This window comes from Macaca mulatta, chromosome 9, assembly GCF_049350105.2.
Source record: "Macaca mulatta isolate MMU2019108-1 chromosome 9, T2T-MMU8v2.0, whole genome shotgun sequence".
Classification (NCBI taxonomy): Eukaryota; Metazoa; Chordata; class Mammalia; order Primates; family Cercopithecidae; genus Macaca; species Macaca mulatta.
The window spans coordinates 111733742-111755451 of NC_133414.1; the positions used below are offsets into that span (position 1 = coordinate 111733742).

The 21710-nt window shown below is 38.7% G+C and overlaps 1 protein-coding gene across 6 annotated transcripts in view; it reads left to right on the forward strand.

Moving 5' to 3' along the window:
* ENTPD7 (ectonucleoside triphosphate diphosphohydrolase 7) overlaps positions 1-21710 on the forward strand; it is a 52172-nt gene that overhangs the window by 7017 nt on the left and 23445 nt on the right. For 4 of the 6 annotated variants that reach the window (XR_013398254.1, XR_013398255.1, XM_001106407.5 and 1 more), the window contains 4 exons: positions 11136-11341; positions 11600-11750; positions 17673-17776; positions 20540-20596. Coding sequence is in view for 3 of the 6 variants with exons in the window: in XM_001106407.5 (XP_001106407.2) it covers positions 11136-11341; positions 11600-11750; positions 17673-17776; positions 20540-20596 (518 nt within the window). In the remaining 3 variants the exon portion in view is untranslated. The remainder of the gene's footprint in view (positions 1-11135; positions 11342-11599; positions 11751-17672; positions 17777-20539; positions 20597-21710) is intronic. The other 2 variants (XR_013398256.1, XM_015147910.3) reach the window with 1 other exon arrangement.

A 21710-nucleotide genomic window follows, 5' to 3' on the forward strand; every position in this document is an offset into this window, starting at 1 on the left:
AATTTTCTTGACAGACCTGCACATAATTTCTCACTTACAACATGGTCTAATTATGGAATTCCATGTAGGTTAGTTAATATGGCTAAAGACAATTAGGGAGTGAATGGTGAGCTGTATGGCTGGAGAGCTAGATCAAACTGAGTCTGTTAAGTTATTTTAGAAGGTTTAGACATTACCCTCAGGGCAGAAGGAAGGCTTTGAAAGGTTTTGAAGAGTGAAAAGATTGGAACTGCTTTTTAATTTTTTTTTTTTTTTGAAACAGAGTCTCACTTTGTCACCCAGGCTGGAGTGCAGTGGCGCTATCTCGGCTCACTACAACCTCCGCCTCTCAGGTTCAAGCAATTCTCCTGCCTCAGCCTCCCAAGTAGCTGGGATTACAGTCATGTAGCACTATGCCTAGCTAGTTTTTGTATTTTTAGTAGAGATGGGGTTTCACCATGTTGGCCAGGCTGGTCTCGAATCGCTGGCCTCAAGTGGTCCACCTGCCTCGGCCTCCCAAAGTGCTAGGGTTACAGGCATGAGCCATCGTACCCAGCTGGAACTGCTTCTTAAAGAAAGCTCACTTTGGTGGGATTGTGGAAAATGAATTGGAGAGGAATAAGAAAGAAAGCAGGGAGAGTAATTGGACTAGAGATGCTCCTTGACTTATGATGGGTTATGTAAATTGAAATATCATAAGTTGAAAATGCATTTAATACACCTGTCCTAACAAATGTCATAGTTTAGCCTAGCCTACTTTAAAGGTGCTCAGAACATTTACATTACCCTGCTGTTGTGCAAAACCACCTAACAGAAGGTCTATTTTATAATAAAGTGTTGAATGTCTCATGTAATTTATTGAATACTGTACTAAAAGTGAAAAACAGAATGGTTGTGTGGATACTCATGGTATACTTTCTACTGAATGTGCATCACTTTTGCACCATCATAAAGTTGAAAAATCATAAGTCGAACCATTGTAAGTCCAGGACTGTACCTCAATAGAGAGATGATTGTGGTCTGAACTTGGGTGGCATCTGAACTTGGGTGGCAGCAAGAGGATGGAGAGAGGTAAAAGCATTTAAATGTATGTGGGAGGCAGAGTGATCTGATAATTCTTGTCTATCACTGTATCCCAGGTGGTCAGCGCCAATAAATACTTGGTGGGTTGAAATAATTGAAACAAGTAGACTTGTATTTTTTTTCCTTATTGTGAACACATATCCATATTGCTTCTGGAAAGAGAAAGTAGGAGGTTTGCATCAGAACTAGAATTTATTTGATACAAAAAAGTAAATTTAGAGAGATGGGGTGTCAGTAAGGATAGAATCCAAAACTGTATTTTTTTTTAAATAAACTTTTTTTGAGCCATTTTAGTTTTACAGCTCATTTGAGCTGCAGGTGCAGAGATTTACCACATATTCCCTGACCCTATACATGCACAGCAGGGCTGTTTTTGAGAATAATACTTGTGTTAGATGTGTGGGTTTTTTTTTTTTTTTTTTGAGACGGAGTTTCGCTGTCGCCCAGGCTGGAGTGCAGTGGTCTGATCTCGGCTCACTGCAAGCTCCGCCTCCCGGGTTCACGCCATTTTCCTGTCTCAGCCTCCCGAGTAGCTGGGACTACAGGCGCCCGCCACCACGCCCAGCTAATTTTTTGTATTTTTAGTAGAGACGGGGTTTCACTGTGTTAGCCAGGATGGTCTTGATTTCCTGACCTCATGATCCATCCGCCTCGGCCTCCCAAAGTGCTGGGATTACAGGTGTGAGCCACTGCGCCCGGCTGAGATGTGTGTTTTAATCAACTGTTTTTCTGGCATGTGCCACATATGACATGCTCCAATATTTTCTTCAGACTTAATACATATCTTATATCCATTTATTCATTTATCTGTTTACTTATTCAACAGTTACTGTCTACACTGTGGTATCAAATAGGGTAGTCACTACCCACAAATGGTTAATTAAATTTAAATTAACATGAAATGAAACAAAATTCAGTTCCTCACTTGGACTGGGCACGTTTCAAATGCTCAGTGGCCACATGTGGATATATGGGATGGTGCAGATAGAGAACATTTTCATCATTTCACAGAGTTCTGTTGACAGTGCTAAGTGTGCCACGTTTTAATCTCTGCTGTGGATGCTGGGTAATTGTTAAAATTTATTAATTTTTCAGACAGTCACGTGTTATATAATGATCGAGATATGTTCTAATACATGTGTCATTAGGTGATTTTATCATTGTGTAAACATCATAGAATACTTACACAAACCTAGAGGTACAGCCTACTACACACCTAGGCTGTGTGGTGTATATGCTCCTAGCCTACAAACCTGTACACGTTACTGCACTGAATACTATAGGCAACTGTAACACAATGGTAAGTATTTGTGTATCTAAACATATATAAACATAGAAAAGGTACAGTAAAAATATGGTATAAAAGATAAATTGGGTCTGGTATGGTGGTTCAAGCCTGCAGTCCCAGTACTTTGGGAGGCCGAAGTGGGCAGATCTCCTGAGCCCAGGAGTTCCAGACCAGCCTAGGTGACATAGTAAAACCTCATCTCTACAGAAAATTTAGAAATTAGCTGGGTGTGGTGGTGCATGCCTGTAGCCCCACCTACTTGGGTGGCGGAGGCGGGAGGATCACTTGAGCCCAGGAGGCCAAGGCTTCAGTGAGCCATGATTGCTCTGCTGCACTCCATCCTGGGCAACAGAGCAAGACCCTGTCTCAAAAAATAATAATAAAATAAATTGTACACCTGTATAGGGCACTTACCATGAATGGAGCTCACAGAACTGGAAGTTTCTCAGAGTGAGTGAGTGGTGAGTGTGAAGGCCTGGGACATTACTGTGGACTTTATAAACACTGTACATTTAGGCTACACTAAATTTATTTAAAAGTTATTTAAATTTTTTTTTCTTCAATAATAAATTAACCTTAACTTGCTGTAACTTTTCCACTTTCTAAACTTTGAAATTTTCAAAAACTTTTTGACTGTTTTGGACTAACACAACTTAAAACACAAAAATACTGTAAAGCTGTAGGGAAATATTTTCCTTATAATATTCTTATTCTATAAGCTTTTTTCTATTTTTAAAAAATTTTTAAACTTTTTTGTTAGAAATGAAAACAGAAACACACACATTAGCCTAAGCCTGCACAGGGTCAGGATCATCAAGACATCATTAATAGGAATTTTTTCAGTTCCATTATAATCTTATGGGACCACTGTTGTACATGTGGTTTGCTGTTATCTGAAACGTCATTATGCAGTGCATGACTATGTAAGAGGAACTTCTAGCATGTATACATAGTGTACAAGACACTATGGTAAACTGTTCTTAAATGTTCTGTTTAATACCTTTCCTTTTTCACATTCATGTTTAATGTTGTTCACTTTTTGGTAGCCTCACTGTTATCTTCATTAGTGGGTAAAATTTTGTCTGGGTGAACTATTGTCTGAAGAATGTCTTTTGTAGCTATTGAAAGGTGGTGCCTTCATGTTCCTTTACCATCTGGAAATAACTGAATGAGAGGTTCTGTGTCAGCAATTGGCTTGGTACTGGCCTTCCATAGGTGTTTCAATTCTGTTTAATTAAAGCAAGTCAAAGAGAGGCATTACTTTTGGTTAGAATGCTCTTTAGCATATACAGATGAAATGATCGGGTTCTTATGTGTAATAGAACAGTTCAGAGATTTTTTTATGGTGAAATTGAAAGCATTTATTCACGTTTATTTTATTATTTATAGAGTGACTCAAGCTATCCTCCTGCCCCAGCCTTCCTAGTATCTGAGATTACAGGTGCATGCCACCGTGCCTGGCTAAATTTTTTTTATTTTTTTTTATTTTTAGAGACAGGGGTCTCACTATGTTGCCCAGGTTGGCCTTGAATGCCTGACCTCAAGCAGTCCTTCCACCTCGACCTCCCAAAGTGCTGGGATTACAGGCATGAGCCACTGTGTCTGTCCCACATTTATTCAGTTACTTGATTTTTTTTTTTTTTTTGGAAACAGGGTCTCACTTTGTCACCCAAGCTGGAGTGCAGTGGTGTGATCATAGCTCACTGCAGCCTCAACCTCCCAGGCTTAAGCAAAATCCTCTCACCTCAGTCCCCCTAGAAGCTGAGACCAAAGGCAAACACCACCACACCCGACTAATTTTTATATTCTTTGTAGAGATGGGGTTTCGCCGTGTTGCTCAGGCTGGTCTCGAACTCCTGAGCTCAAGCAAGCCACCCACCTTGGCCTCCCAAAGTGCTGGCTTACAGGTGTGAGCCACCACACCCAGCCCATTTATTTGATCTTAATGGTGTTTTTAGTGTTTTGAGCAGGACTTTAAATTATAGATGTTCCTGACTGCTCTGATTAATCCTGTTAGGAGGTAAGTTAGTAATCTTACAATATACTTTTCTGGGTATGTATTACTATCATCAGTCATGCACAGCTACTTTAACTGTAATATAATTACATTTGGTTCTGAACTTTGAACAGAGTTGAAGAGTATGATGACATTCAGCAAAGAATTAGTAGCCCCATACTCATGGGGGCTACTTCAATTGACTTTTGGCCCATCACTGAGCTCTGTTTGAACTCTAAAGTGGTATAATTAGTTTTGATTTTGTAAGCTGGGTAATGGTTTGCTCAGTTACAGCTCTAATGATGTTAATGCTTTCAGGATAATGACAGTGAAAAGCCATTGTCTTCCAATTCCACCTTAGGTGATATATTTGTGGGTAACTTTCTTTTCATTGACTCAGCAGTGACTAGAAGGAAATCATATTTCTTAAACAGAGGGTGTGTGTGTGTGGGTATGGTATTGGGGTGAGTATGTGTGATGGTGAATCAGACCTCTTTGGGGAAGGTGGATGTGAGGGATGCGAAGGTTTTTGAGACTTTTCTCTTGGGCTTTTGGTCCTCTTTAGAGATTGGCTAGTGTGGCATCACTAAAACAGGAGGGTTCAGCAATGTAAGTAATTGACCGTGATGGCTAAGGCCATGACTACAAATTACATATGACAAAAAAAAAACTATATATGAAAAAATGCAAGAAAGGTCTGGTGATCCATTCATGTTAGGAGCCTAAATAGAGGAAGGCTTCTAGTTGGTCAAAAGGGTAAGAAGCCTGATTAGGTCATAAGAGGTCAGAGTTCCAGAAAAAGGTAATGTGGTTACTGCCCAGAGGGGAAACTGTTCTTTAGTTACTCATTTGTATGCACAATGAGAAAAATGGAGACTTTCCACTGCATAAATGCCATTTAGGCCTATCTTCCTCTCTAGTGATCTAAGGTCAGCTGACATTTTAGCCGAAGCACACATAGAGACTTTGAAAGGAAGAGAAAGAAAAGTTGAGTTGCACCAAAACTGGAGCTGTAAAGTTGCTTATTTTGGCAGGAATCAGAGAGGATAACGATACTTTGTTTGGAAAGCAATTAAAACTTTCCAAGAAAGAGACCAGTTGATTTTGAGTAGAGCTGTACAAAGACATGGAGGAGTTAACAGACCAACAGCTCCATTTTGTGAGCTCTAGGACCAAACCAATCAATACTATTTGATACATGTTTTGGGCAGAGAAACGTGAGAAACACTGTGACACTCTCAAGGTACTATAGATAAGGTACCTATTCTTGAGAAATTTATGGTCTAAACAGGTACAGCAAGCAAATATGAAAGAAATCTTAGGGGCTCATACTGAAATACAAACAGGGAATATTGATGTCCACATTTTAGAACAGAAGGAAGAGGCCTTTTCAAATCATTGTGGAAATTACCAGTCAGCATTGTTGAGTAGTGGCTTTTTAAGAACTGAGAAGTCATGTCCAAGGAGACAGAAGAGGGGAAGGAGTAGGTAGAGAAGCAGATGGATGTTAAAGAGAAAAGGAAGGTTGTATTAGAGCAGTGGTTCTCAGAGTGTTTAGTGGCCCTTGGAGGGTCTCTGAGACACTTTTGGGAGTCTGTGAGGGTGAAACTATTTTTATAATAATACTAAAATGTTATTTTGCCTTTTAAAACTATGGTTCAAACATATAAAATTTACCATTTTTAAGTGTACAGTCAGTAGTATTAAGCATATTTACATTGTTGTGAAACAGATCTCCAGAATTTTTTCATCTTGTGGATCATAACTCTGTACCCATTAATGAATTCTCCTTTTCTCTCTCTTTCCAGCCAGCTGCTGGTAACTACCATTAAATTTTCTGTTTCTACTTTAGATACCTCATATAGGTGGAATCATACAGTACTTGTCTTTTTGTGCCTGCCTTATTTACTTAGCATAATATCCTGAAGATTCATCTGTGTTGTAACATGTGACAGGATCTCCTCCTTTTTAAGGCAGAATAATATTTCATTTTATGCATATACCACATTTTGTGGATCCATTTATCTATTGATGGACATTTGGGTCGCTTCCATCTCTTGACTGTAGTCATGTCTTTTGCCTTTTTCACTGAGTTGATTGATACTTGCTTTGATGGTGCAAAAGCAATGGCAGGTAAAACTGCTAATAATGCCTTAGCTCAAATCAAGATAGAGGCACCACATTGTACTAGTAGTTACTGTATTCTATATTGCCACACAATTGCATTGGAAGAAAAGATTCAGTTCCACTTATGAATATCTTTTCAATATTCTATGTGATGAAAGGGGAAATAGGTATTAAGCACTTCTGCTATATACTGAAGTTGTCTAGAGTAAAAGCACTGGGGCAGTTTTTTGAATTATGAGGTAAACCCAGCTGCTTTTATCATGGGACACTATTTTTAGTTAAAAGAATGACTGCCAGAAAAACTATGGTTTCAGAGTCAATGTAAATATGCTTAATACTACTGACTATACACTTAAAAATGGTAAATTTTATATGTTTGAACCATAGTTTTAAAAGGCAAAATAACATTTTAGTATTATAAAAATAGTTTCACCCTCACAGACTCCCAAAATACTTGCGTATTTTATAGACATATCCTTGAAAATGAATGAAATAAATCTGTCACTTCATGAAAAACAGTTTTCGGTATTTATTGCCAATGTTAAAATTTGAACTTCCAAGTGAAAATTAGTATTTTGGAAAACTATATCTGCCACTGTGAATTGGATGGCTTCCCAATACTTAAAAGACGTTTTGAGTAAGATTGGTAGTGATATTAATGAATGTGTTTTTTTTTAACGATTGTAGAATGAAATGTATCAATGTTAGGAAGATTTGCATAACTCAGTGAACCAATATTTTCCAATAGATGATGTTTTGAAATCATGCTTGGATAATAGCCATTCAAAGTGCATGGTAAACCTGTGTTTTTTAATGGATAACCATTCAAAGTGCATGGTAAACCTGTGTTTTTTAATGGATTTTAATGTAACAGAGTATGAAAAATTTTTAGATTCCAATTGCAACTCATCTTTTCTTGGGGGGCAGGGAGGGGTTTAGATTCCAATTGCAACTAATCTTTTTTTTTTTTTTGAGACAAAGTCTTGCTCTGTCGCCCAGGCTGGAGTGCAGTGGTACGATCTTGGCTTACTGCAAGCTCTGCCTCCCAGGTTCATGCCATTCTTCTGCCTCAGCCTCCTGAGTAGCTGGGACTACAGGCGCCCGCCACTATACCCGGCTAGTTTTTTGTATTTTTGTGGAGACGGGGTTTACCATGTTAGCCAGGATGGTCTCGATCTGCTGACCTCATGATCCACCCGCCTCGGCCTCCCAAAGTGCTGGGATTACAGGCATGAGCCACTGTGCCCAACCACAACTAATCTTTAAGAAACGCTACTTGTTGAGTTTAGTATAGTATCAAAGAATATTCAGAATGATCTAAAAGGGCTGTTTAATACTCCTCTTGTTTCCAACAGTGTGTCTGTGTGAGGCTGGATTTTCACACAAATGCTTCAATTTGTGTGAAAATTGAAAATATTCAATTTTCAATATTGTTTTGATTTATTGTAACAGATTGAATACGGAAGTAAATGCGAGAATCTAGGGTCTTCTGTTAGTTTGGCTACTAAAGATACTTGCAAAATTATAAAACAATGCCACTCTTCTATTTTTTTGTTTTAGAAGATATGCTTATTTTTATAAAAATATATTTATATGTAATGAATTTATTTTATTTAAATGAAATAAGTACTTAACATTTTTATGTTTTATTTTCTAATATAGTAAATATAGATAGATATAACCTATATCTACAAAAGCTCTTTGGGGTTCAATAAGCTTTAAGATTACAAAGGAGTCCTAAGGCCCCCAAATTTGAGAACCAGTGCACTAGAGAAGTTATTCATTATTCAGAAGGGGATGGGATCCAGAATCTTGCAAGAGACAAGCAAAGTGGGTGGTTTTCAGAGAAGGGAAGCAGGAAGATTCTGTGAAGCATGTGAAATAGAAAGATTGCTGTAATTGGAAATGAAAAGTCACTTTGGAATGGGGGTGGATTATCTTGCCTGTTTCTTTTTTATCTTTGGCCTCTTGTGAGGTCAGTATTTGCAAGAGTTCTGTGACTTGAACCCAGACTTCTGCCCAGCTCTCGTGTGATAGAAGTGAGCTGTTGCTAGTTGATTGGTGGATTCTAGCCCAGTTCAGCCCAGTGATTTGATTAGAATGGGAAGATATGTGGTGAAATGGAATCTTTAGGATTAGAAACTTTCTGTTTTGTAACAGATTTTTACCATCTGCTTCATTTCCCTCAACTCACTACTATTTCAGATCCAGAAAAAAAGTTCTACCTACCCCTACTCTCAGTAATAATTAACAACATTATATTGAAGCTTAGTTACCTGCTCTTCTCTTTTTTTAAAAAAAAATGCATTTTGCATTGTACTATAGGAAAGGTACTCTACTTTTTTATTTCAGAATTATTTCTACATGCTCTTCTTTTTATCAAGTTTGCTTTTCTGCCCAAATAAGGAACTGTGTGGTTTGTCTAACAATGTGAAATCACCAAAAAACACTGGCTAGATTGGTTTCAGGAGCATGATGCGTGGTTTATTATTCTGATTGGGGGTGGGTTTACTGTGAAGCTAATGATCCCTATACCTTAAAGCCCTTCACTTACATGGGCTTTTTTTGTATTTGTAATGCTGAATCTTGTTTTTAAAAGGCTTTCCAAATTTTGTTAGCTTCAGACATCACAAAAACTGGTTCTGAGGGGTTCTGTGTAAGAGCCTTGGAGGTCTAGGAGTTGGCTTTGAAGACAATGTTGGATGAGCAGGGCAGATAACTTTTTTTTTTTTTTGAGACAGAGTCTCGCTCTGTCACCCAGGCGAGAGTGCAGTGGCACAATCTCAGCTCACCGAAACCTCTGCCTCCCGGGTTCAAGCAATTCTCCTGCCTCAGCCTCCTGGGTATTACAGGTATTAATACCTGAGTAGCTGGTATTACAGGCTCCTGCCACCATGCCTGGCTAATTTTTATATTTTTTGTAGACATGGGGTTTCACCATGTTGGCCAGGCTGGTCTTGAACTTCTGACCTCAGGAGATCCACCCACCTCAGCCTCCCAAAGTGCTGGGATAACAGGTGTGAGCCACCATGCCTGGCCAAGTGCTCAGAAGTATTTTAATCAACTCTTAGTCTTCTTTATTTTCTGAACTTTTAAGCCTTTTTCCTCAGAGTCATCTACTATTTGCTTTCCCAATGATTATTCTGTTAAACAGCGGCAACACAGTTCTGCTATGTGTATGATCTCTGTGAGGGTAGATACCCTTCACTCTCCTTGTTTTACAGATGAGAAAACAGTCTGAGAGGAGTTTATTAACTTGCTTAAGGTCACACAGCATAGAAAGCAATAGAGCTGAGATTCAGACCTTGATGTGTTTCATGGAACACCTTTACTTGTTTCATCTTCCTTATGTCAGCCAGCCAGATATCTTGGAATGAGAATCTGAAAAAATTCCAACACAAAATACTAATGTCCTAGGGGCCAAGAAGAATTTTTTTTTTTAAGTGTAATTTATTTTTTAAACTTGGTGGTATGTACACAGGCATTTGTTTTATTGTTATTCTTTATACCCTATACATATTTTATGATCATTCTTTTTATATTTATAAAATATTTAGGCCAGGCGCAGTGGCTCACGTCTGTATTCCCAGCACTTTGGGAGGCTGAGGTGGGCGGATCATGAGGTCAGGAAATCAAGACCATCCTGGCTAACACGCTGAAACCCCGTCTCTACTAAAAATACAAAAAATTAGCCGGGCGTGGTGGCGGGCGCCTGTAGTCCCAGATACTTAGGAGGCTGAGGCAGGAGAATGGCATGAACCCGGGAGGCAGAGCTTGCAGTGAGCTGAGATTGCGCCACTGCACTCCAGCCTGGAAGACAGAGCAAGACTCCATCTCAAAAAAAAAAAAAAAAATATATATATATATATATATATATATATAAAAGATTGTAGAAAAGAATAATTATTGTTTTTATGAATTACATTTTTAGTTAATGAAATTCTAGCAATATAAATACAAAACAAAAAGCAAAAAAGCAAAACCAAAAAGCCCAATCAAAAATATCACCACCCAGGCCAGGCGCAGTGGCTCATGCCTGTAATCCCAGCACTTTGGGAGGCTGAGGCAAGAGAATCGGTTGAATTTGGGAGGCAGAGGTTGCAGTGAACTGAGATCGTGCCAGTGTGCTCCAGCCTGGGTGGCAGAATAACACTCTTGTCTCAAAAAACCAAAAAACCAAAACAAAACAAAACAAAATCACCTCCCAGAAACACATTACATGAGAAATCGTTCCACAATATTCTGGATGCATCTCTACAGAAAGATAGAAAAGAAGTGATTAAGATTGTCTCAGTTATCTAGTGTGTGTAAGCTACCCCACAACTTAATGGCATATAACAAAAAAACAGTTATTTATTCAGGCCTACAAGCTCTAATGCTTGAAAAAAGATTGCTACCTCAGCCAGTTTCAGAGCTGCCCCCACACATGGGGACATCTTTTAGTCATCTAATTTCAGTGGCCTCTAGGCAAGCGAACCAGCTATTGTCTCAGGCACATCAGTAAATCTGTCAATATTGCTTCACTCATTGGTTAGGACTGGTAGTCCCATGCGCTTGGCACATGTAGGCACTTAATGAAGATTCATGAACAAATGAAGTAAGTGAGGGTGCCTTTCATGGACCTGACTGCTTAGCACTGATTTCTCTTTTTGCCTGACTTAGGTATTTGGCTCGAGTAGGGGACCTTGAAGCTACTGACACTGAAGACCCAAATCTGAATTATGGACTTGTTGTTGACTGTGGCAGCAGTGGTTCCCGGATTTTTGTTTATTTCTGGCCAAGACATAATGGGAACCCCCATGACTTGCTGGACATCAAACAGATGAGAGACCGCAACAGCCAACCAGTGGTTAAAAAAATCAAGCCAGGTACTCATCACATCAGAATATATTTTGTCAATCTCTTTTAAGGCATGAAAGAGGAGAGAAAAGAAGAAGAAAGCAAGCTACCCTTTTCTTCTTGAGAGTCTGGGTAACGAGAGGGATGTCTCATTCATTGTCACCCCCTACCTCTCAAATAAATAAATGTTTAGGACCTTAAGGAGAACCTTATTGGGCATCAGTTTCCTGAGTCTTATGTGAGCTGCTTTTTAAAGAAACGTTTTTGTTTGTTTGTTTTAACTTAAGGAATCTCTGCAATGGCAGACACTCCAGAACATGCCAGTGATTACCTTCGTCCTCTGCTGAGCTTTGCTGCTGCTCATGTGCCCGTGAAGAAGCACAAGGAGACCCCCCTTTACATCCTCTGCACAGCAGGCATGAGGCTTCTCCCTGAGAGGTGAGATGCAGGGTCCAGGACACACAGGAAAACGGTGGCACGAGAGATGAAAGGCCAGTTTCATGCACTGTCCTCTGTGGTTCCCTGGTCTATATCCCTAAACCCAATTATGACACAGTCATTCATTCCCAACTTCATGTCATTTGCTGCTTTGGGATCAATATCTATCTGGGATGACTATAGTGATTCTTAGTTTGGATTGAGGGTTGGGAGTAGTGGTGGTGGTAATAGATTTGGATCATCAGGCACATAGAGAACATAATTACAGAATGAATTAGGAGGAGGGTCACCTGATGACCTTGATACCTAGGGACTAATCGGAGATCTCTGATAGGAACACTACCTTCTCTGTAACTCTGCCTAGAACCCTGGCGATCACTGGGGAGTCCCTCCTCTTGCTGCTACTGTAGAGCTCAGTCTCCATTGCCTTACGCCAGTTTTCTCAGCCCCAGCCAGTCATGTCATTTCCACTTGACCTTGGCAATTCAGCCTGACACCTTGCCACCTGATCCCTCTTCCTGCATTAGAGGTAGAGGAAGAGAAGTCTGTATTTAAGCCAGTCTCCTTCTTGTTTGTGATTTCTCTCCTTTGGTACCACCTTGATCTGTCCATACTTGTATAGGCCTGGGGTAAGAATGAGCTCCCTGAACTTTTTTTTAAAAAGATTTTTATTTTATTGTGGTAAGAACACTTAACATGAGATCTACCCTCTAACCAGATTTTTTTTTTTTTTTTTTTTTGGAGACAGGGTCTGCTTTGTTGCCCAGGCTGGAGGGCAGTGGTGTGATCACAGCTCACTGCAACCTCTGCCTCCCAGGCCCAAGTGATCCTCCCACCTCAGCCTCCTAAGTAACTGGGACTACAGGTGGGGACCATCACACCCAGCTAATTTTTGTGGAGCCAGGGTTTCACCATGTTGCCCAGGCTGGTTTAGAACTCCTGAGTTCAAGTGATCCGCTTGCCTCAGCCTCCCAGAGTGCTGGGATTACAAGCGTCAGCCACCATGCCCAGCCCAACACATTTTTAAGTATGCAATACATTATTGTTGACTATGTGTACAGTGTTGTACAGTGGATCTTCAGTGCTTATTCATCTTGCTTAACTGAAATTTTGTGCCTATTTATTTCCATTAGCATTGTCCTTAGTGTTCATCCACCTTGTCACATATTGCAGAATGCCCTTTTTTATTTAAAAAAGTCTAAATAGTATTCCACTGTGTGTATATACCATGTTTTCATTACATATTCATCTGTCAGTGAACATTTAGGTTGTTTCCATGTCTTGGTTATTGTAAATAATGCTTCAGTAAACATGGGAGGGCTCATATCTCTTTGAGATCCTGATTTTAAATCTTTGGAGTAATTAGCCAGAAGTAGGATTGCTGGATCATATGACAGTTTAATTATTTATTTAGTTATTTACTTTTTGAGACAGGGTCTCACTCTGCTGCCCAAGCTGGAGTGCAATGGCATGATCTCGGCTCACTGCAATTTCCACCTCCCAGGCTCAGGTGATTCTCCCACCTCAGCCTCCTGAGTATCTGAGACCACAGGCATGCGCCACCAGGCCTGGCTAATTTTTTGTATTTTTTTGTAGAGATGGGGTCTTGTCATGTTGCCCTGAATGTTCTTGAAGTCCTGGGCTCAAGCAGTCTGCATGTCTCAGCCTCCCAAAGTGCTGAATTACAGGTGTAAGCCACCGTACCTGGCCTCTATGTTTAATTTTTTGAGGAACCTCTGTACTGTTTTGCAGAGTTGCTGCACCATTTTGCATTCCCACCAACAGTGTGCAGAGTTTCCAATTTCTCCACAGCCCTGCCAATACTTGTTGTCTTTTGTTTTTTGGATAACAGCCATCCTGTCAAGTGTGAGGTGATATGTCATCGGGGTTTTGATTTGCATTTCCCTGATTACTAGGGATGTTGAGCAACTTTTCATATTCCTGTTGGCCATTTCTGTGAATAGAGAAATGTCTACTCAGGTCTTTAGCCCATTTTTACATTGGGTTAATAGGGTTTTTGCTGTTGAGTTGTAGGAGTAACCCCTTACCAAACGTATAGTTCGCAAATATTTCATCCCATTCTGTAGCTTGCCTTTTTACTCTGTTGATTGTTTCCTTTCCTGTACAGAACTTTTTAGTTTGATATAGTCTTACTTGTTGATGTTTTGTTCCCTGTGCTTTTGCTGTCATATCAAAGAGACCATTGTCAACCTTAACTTTAGAATTCATCCTCCTGGAATGTTCATGGTCTCATAGGCATCAGGTATTTCCTTATTAGCTTAAATATTTTCCCTTGGTCAATAGTAGTTTTTTTTGTTTGTTTTTTTGTTTTTTTTTAACATCGTTTACATTTTTTGGTTGGCTTTCTTTCCTTAAAACAGCAGCAAACAACAAAAACCTCAGCCATACATGTAGGGCTCCACGGCTTATGTCAGACATGCAGACAACATAACATATAGCAGCAATGCTTCTTTCAGTGGACTTTTTTTCACAGTTACTGGTTTACTGACTGGTTTACTGTCAAGGAGCAGATTATTTATATAGCCATTTGTCAACATGAGAGGTTTTTTAGTTCCCTTATTGCCCCATACATTTCAGTCTTTAAAAATTTTTTTGTTTTGTTTTTACTTATTTGTAAAACCAAACTTTCAATATTGTAACTACAGCCTTACCTCCTTAAAGGAAATCTTAAAAATGAACAAAACAAAACAATACCATTTACAACCCTGCTACCCTATCAAAACTGTTTCATTTTGTTGTTTTCCTTCCTCTTTGTTCACATATATGTAATTTCCACAAAGTTGCAATCATACTGTGCATGCAATTAAGAATTTTTATGTGACATGGGTGATATTCATATTGTTCAAAAGTTTTAGAAACCCTGGGAAGAATATACATACATGACACAAGAGCAGGTGCCACATTACAAAGTCTATGAAAGGCCAAGAAAAGGGGAGGGAGACCAGAGAAAAAGCTGACTTGGAGGTTAAAAAGGCGGAATTGATCAGCTGAGCTGGGCAGAGGAACCCACCTGGTAGTTTGGCTGCCTTCAGTGTGTTTGGAGCAAAGGAGACTGTTGCCTCACCTCCTGGCACTGTTCAGTATTACCTCTGTCAAAGAAGTTTCCATCTAAATCAAACCCACTGTGTAGCTTCACCTTATTTGTCTGAGATGTTAGATGTCAATGTGGAAACTCTGAATATTAACATTTATTGTATCTTAAGAGTTTTTAAAGAAATTTGCTTTTTTTTTGCTTTTTCTACTTGTTTTCTGGTCACCTCTCTAAATAATACATACATCTGTTCTGGGCTTATGAAATAATTGCTGCCTCTAAGTCCAAGCTAATTGTTGGCACAGATGTGACTATCAGCACAAAAATCTGTTTTGTATGATTAATGCTTTGCTAATTTATTAGCATTTGTAAGCAGATTCAAAATAGGGTTGAATCACTTAGACTATATTTTGAATTTATTAGCATTTGGTTTTATTTCTTTGCCAAAGGCCTGGACTAACAGAATTTTTTCTACCTCCCTTTTATTTTGCAGTTTAAAAAATCCCTTAAAAATTACAACATAATACAAGGTGGTGTTTAATAAAATAATAATTTTTGTTTTAGGAAATTTCACATGTGTATAAAAGTAAAGAGAACAGTGCAGTAAATCCCCATTTAGCCACCACCCAGCTTGAACAATTATCAACATTTTGCCATTTTAAAAGCATTTTAAATAAAGAAACTATATTGAATTTTAGAAAATGAAAGCTTTATCCTGTCACTTTGTATACATGAAGAATGATTTGGGTTTTTATTTTTTTTTAGCATAAATGGAATCACATTATACATACTGTTTTATAAAATGTATTGGACATCTTTTATCTTTTCATGTCTATACATGTAGATATAAGTAGACTTCATTTCTTTTAACATCTGTATAGCATTACATTACATGGCTGTGCCATAAGTTATTTAACCAATCCCTATGATATGGTATTTCCAGTTTTTCATTGTTGTAAATAATTTTCATCATTATAAATAATGCAGTATTTCTCTTCTTTATTTTCTTGTCTGATGATTTCCTTGGAATTAATTTCTAAAAGTATGACAGCTGGATCAAAGGTTAAACACATTGAAACATTTTGAAACATGGTCCTGGATTGCCCTTTAGAAAGGTTGTACTAGTAATTTATTTATTTACTTATTGAAGATGGAGTCTCCCTCTATCGTATAGGCTATAGTGCAGTGGCATGATCTCCGCTCCCTGCAACCTCCACCTCCCGATTCAAGCGATTCTCCTGCCTCAGCCTCCCGAGTGGGATTACACGTGTCTGTCACCATGCCTGGCTAATTTTTGTATTTTTGGTAGAGACGGGGTTTCACCATGTTGGCCGGACTGGTCTCAGACTTCTGACCTCAGGTGATCCACCTGCCTCAGCCTCCCGAAGTGCTGGGATTACAGGCATGAGCCACTGCACCTGGCCTGTACTAGTAATTTGCATAGCTAACGGCAACATATGTTGGTACCCATTCTTCCATATCATTGCCAAAACCAGCGAACCCTCTCTTTGAGGATTTTAGAAGCATATCCAGTAGGGACAGAAGAATACCCATTCTTGGTCCCCATTTGAAATTCTTATTGCAAGAATTTAATATGTATAACAATAAACTTTTTAAGAAACTATACTTGACATTATATTGGAAGATTATTACTTCAAATATAGATCTTCACTTTGAAGTGCTAACAACAGTCTTCATCAAGTAGCACTGACAACTGTCTGAGCCAGTAGAATATTTTTGTAATGAATAATTTTTTAATCCAAGATAATTTATCTTATTTTAACTAACATTTTCTCTAGATTCATATTACTTCTAGCTTTGTTTCTTTGCTTTCCTTTGCTTGATAATACTGATTATATGCTTAAAATGTTAGAGGAAAGACAACCCTATAGATGGGAAGTTTCAAATGTTTTCCCCAAATTGGAAATGTTGTTATGTCCTCTGGATTTTGATCCTGATCTAGGGTTTTCAAATGGTAAGATTTTGACAATGAAAACAAAGTCAACCCTTGAAATAAGGAAAAGGAGATTAAAAAGTTAATTGTGGCTGGGTAAGGTGGCTCACGCTATAATCCCAGCACTTCGGGAGGCCGAGGCAGGTGAATCACCTGAGGTCAGGAGTTAGAGACCAGCCTGACCAACATGGTGAAACCCCATCTCTACTAAAAATACAAAATTCACCAGGGGTGGTGGTGCACGCCTGTAGCCCCAGCTATTTGGGAGGCTGAGGCAGAAGAATCACTTGAACCTGGGAGGCAGAGGTTGCAGTAAGCTGAGATCGCACCATTGCACTCCAGCCTGGGCAACAAGAGTGAAACTCCGTCTCAAAAAAAAAAGTTAATTGTTAGCTTATGTAAAGGATTATATTAAAACTTGTGGAACCAACAGTACCTCTTGTGTGGTAATGTGAAGGATTGTTTCTGTGTTGTGTAAGATTTGAGGATGAGATTGTGTTCCTTAATTTAACATCTTTGTTTTACAGGGTGAGGAATACTGTAATTACTTCAATTTTATAGGTTATGCAACTTGGCTGCAGTTTCATGTACTTGGCATGCAGTTTTATTTGTACTCAGCCTGTGAGAGTCATAGAACCATAGTCTCATAGTCTCATCTTTTAACATTCTTTGAATAATAACATCGTATAAGGGGAAAGTATCACTATTACCATGTTGCCTTTTAGGTAGGAGGATATACCTCGAGGCAGTTGAAACTTTTAAAATCAGGCGGTACCAAAAAGAAGCAGGGCTGGACAAGTAGATGAGGTAGGTGAACAGCGAGGTCATGACAAGGCTAAGTAGAAGGACAAGTTGAGGCAGTTTATGAGAGGAGAGTTTAGTGACTAACTTTGGGATTTTTTGTTCTTTCTTGCAGGAAGCAGTTGGCTATCTTGGCTGACCTAGTGAAAGATTTACCACTGGAGTTCGACTTCCTCTTTTCACAGTCTCAGGCAGAAGTGATCTCTGGGAAGCAGGAAGGTACTGGGCCTTAAGGGGTACAGCTGGTTCACCTCTAAGCCAGCCACGGCACAGCCTCTCTAATGGGTGTTTAGAATTATTCTATATATCTGATTTTAATTTTTCTGCCAATAATTTTCTTGATTCTGCTACATAGTTGATTAGATTATTTGCATATTTTGCATTGGCATCTGTTTTAGAGTGTTCCTTCTGGAAGTCAAAAATGTGTATCTCTTTTTAACTTAGTCCTATGTTTATAAGAATGTATTAGTATTTAATGATTTCAACTGAATATTTGGTTAGCTAACTATACTTTTGAAAACATATATAGTTCTAGGAGTTGTATTGAGTTTGTCAAAGTCAAATGTAAAGTAAATTATTAAAGTAAGGAGAAACTTTAATTTCAAGGGATGATCAGAATGAGTTACTTTTGTTTTGTTATGCCTTCATTGCAATTACTATGCAGTATTGATAATTCCCTGGAATCTCACACTATTGGGTTTGTACTTTTAGAGTGAATATGTGTTCTCATGCAGCCAAATGTGGCCAGTTTGATGAATTATATTTCCATTTCTTATAAATGAGAAGGAGATCTTATATATCTTCTAGTTGCAGACATATACATGGGAAAAGATTTACCTTTTAAAATTTCAGTATTGCATTTTTCAGTTGTAAAATTTCTATTTCAATCTTCTTAATATTCTATTTCTTTTCTGTTTCTTTGCTGAGACCTTCTATCTTTCCATTCATTGTAAGAATGCTCATATTTCTTGGTTATATGGTTGCTGTAATATCTTTGATAATTCCAATATATGTGTCATCTCAGAGTTGGCATCTTTTGATTGTCTTTTCTCTTGTAAGTTGAGATTTTCCTGGTTCTTTGTATGCCAAGTATTTTTATATTCTATCCTGGATGTTTTGAATATTACATTATGAGACTCTGGGTCCTGTTTCAATCAAAGAGAACATTGGTGTTTTTTTTTTTGTTTTAGGAGGCAGTTGATCTGGAGTTCTGACCTGCTTTCTGTGGGCCGTGATTCTTTTTTTCTTTTTGAGACAGAGTTTCATTCTTGTTGCCAAGGCTGGAGTGCAATGGTGTGATCTCTGCTCACTGCAATCTCTGCCTCCCGGGTTCAAGCGATTCTCCTGCTTCACCCTCCCAAGTAGCTTGGATTACAGGCATGTGCCACCATGTCCAGCTAATTTTGATTTTTAGTAGAGACAGGGTTTCACCATGTTGGTTAGGCTGGTCTCAAACTCCTGACCTTGTGATCCACCCACCTCAGCCTCCCAAAGTGCTAGGATAACAGGTGTGAGCCACTGTGGCTAGCCTGTGAGTTCATTTTTCTTTTCTTTTCCTTTTTTTTTTTTTTTTTTTTGAGACAGAGTCTCGCTCTGTCATCTAGGCTGGAGTGCAGTGGTGTGGTCCAGCTCACTGCAACCTCTGCCTCCCTGGTTCAAGTGATTCTCTTGCCTCAGTCTCCCGAGTAGCTGGGACTACAGGCATGTGCGACCACGCCCAGCTAATTTTTTGTATTTTTAGTAGAGATGGAGTTTCATCGTGTTAGCCAGGATGGTCTCGACCTCCTGACCTCATGACCCACCCGCCTCAGCCTCCCAAAGTGCTGGAATTACAGGCGTGAGCCACCGCGCCCTGCCTGTTAGTTCATTTTTCAAAGCTTTGGCCACTGCTATTTGGATTTGTCTCATGTCTCAGCTAGTGGCTAATCTGGAACCTGGGCGGTGGCCTAGCCTGTAGTTCAGTTCTCAGAGCTGTTTGTGTATTGTTTAGGGTCAGATCCATGTGTTTGTAGCTTGGAGGTGAGCCCAGGGGTTCATACACAACTTTGCTCCCTACTATCTGTGATCCCCCTGACACTTGCTGGTTCCTTGGAGCTCCCTTTCATGGTCAGAATACCAAGGCTTTAATTTGCCCACTCTCTGCCATGCACTTCTCATGATTGCATCTGCATCCAGGGCCAAGTAGTGGGAGGACAGAGGGACACAAAATAAACAATAGGATTTGCCTCACACTCTTGAAGTACAGTTTCTCTGGTCAGAGAAAAGAATTCAAAGCCCTCAGTTTTAGGTACCTGCTCAACTTCTACCTCTGTTGCTTGAGGTTAGAGAGAACAAAATAAGAAAGAAAGAAAAAAAAAAGCAGGAGATTTCCCCTATTTTCTCTGAGCTTTTGGCATTCCTTTTTCTGTTCTTTGGACCAAAAATGAGTTGAAGTTCCTCTGTTTACACCTGGTGTTTACTTTCATGTTTCAAGGTGCTCTTGAGTCTAGATGAGGTAATATCTGAGGGGGAAAAAATGGGACACTCACTACTGGCTTGGTAGTAGTTTAAACCCTGGTCTCTTTCCCGGTGTCCTCATTATCATTTACTTTCAGAGTTTCCAGAAAGCTACTCCATGCATTCTATCTAGAGTTTATATTTGTATTCAGTGGGGAGACAAGATTGCCCAGAACTAGAACTCCAAGATTTACACTTTTTTTCTTTTTTTTCAATATCTTCATGACATTCAGACAATTTATATTTCTTAAACATTTGTTACACAATTAATTTCTATTCATTGAGGAAATTTAGAAGATGCAAATAATTTTAAAAGGAAAAAGAAATCACAAGATGAAAGATTTGAAATTCCTACATTGAGAGTATGTAATAAAATACCGTGATTACTTTTTCCAAGAAAAAGAGGAAAGAGAAGCCCTAAGGGAGAGGTGTATACATGGCATAGCAGTAGAGAATTAAGTGAGGGCTTTTATATTTCTTACTTAGGGGTTTATGCATGGATTGGAATCAACTTTGTTTTGGGAAGATTCGACCATGAGGATGGTGAGTAATATGTCTTTTTATGACAATTTACCTAAGGGCTGAAGGTTTAAGTTATAACCCATCAGTAGCATGTAAATGCAATTTTTGAGTTGTTTTTCTTTTTTCAAACATAAAATGCTTCACTTTCCAGTCCTAATTTGCTTTCTTTTATTTCTTTTTAACTTTTTAATATGGAAAGTTTCAAACATTCACAAAAGTAGAATAATAAAATGAACCTCCATGGACCCATTACCCAGACTCAATATTTACTAATGTTTTGCCATTTCTCCCCCATCTCCCCCCATGTATCAAAGATTTTTTTTTCTTATTGGATGTTTTAAAAAGCAAACCTCAGACATGTAATTTTTATTTTCATGTATGTCAGTGTGTATCTACAACAGATAACGAGTTTCAAAATGAACAAAAAATATATCCATAATGCCATTTTTAAACTTAATAGAATTAACAATTTCTAATATCATACAATACCCATCTAATACCCTACCCAGGTAAAGATTTTCCTGATTTTCTCAAGAATGTTTATTTGTAGTGGGCTTGTTCAAATCAGAATCTGAACAAGGGTCATGCATTGCATCTGGTTAATATGTCTCTTTAGTCTCTTTTAATCTATAATGCTTGATCTTACCACCTCACTCCCCTGCCTTTAAAACCAAGAAAAAATTGGATCCTCTGGTAGAAAGAATTTGCCACATGCTGGATTTGATTGACTGCATCTTTGTGGGGTTAACATGTTTTCTTTAACATGTTTCTTATCCCGTCACATTGTCCTTTAAACTGGAGGTCAGATATAGATGTTTGATTAGACTCAGATTCAATTCCATCTGCAAGACTAAATCATAGAAGGTGCTGTGTGTTTCCCACTACTCACATCAGGAGTTTTGTAATGTCTGGTTGACTTACTTTTTGTCATGCTCAGACTGATCAGGTACTGAGGGTTCAAGTATTATCAGCCTGATCTAATTTAGTATTAAAATTCCTTATCTGCCTTTCATGGAATGGTTGTAATAGCCGATTGTGATCATTGCTTAGATATGTTTTTCATTAGAGATTGCAAAATGGTGATATTTCTAATTCTGTCATTCCTTCTGCATTTAACAGCTAGAATTTTTATGTA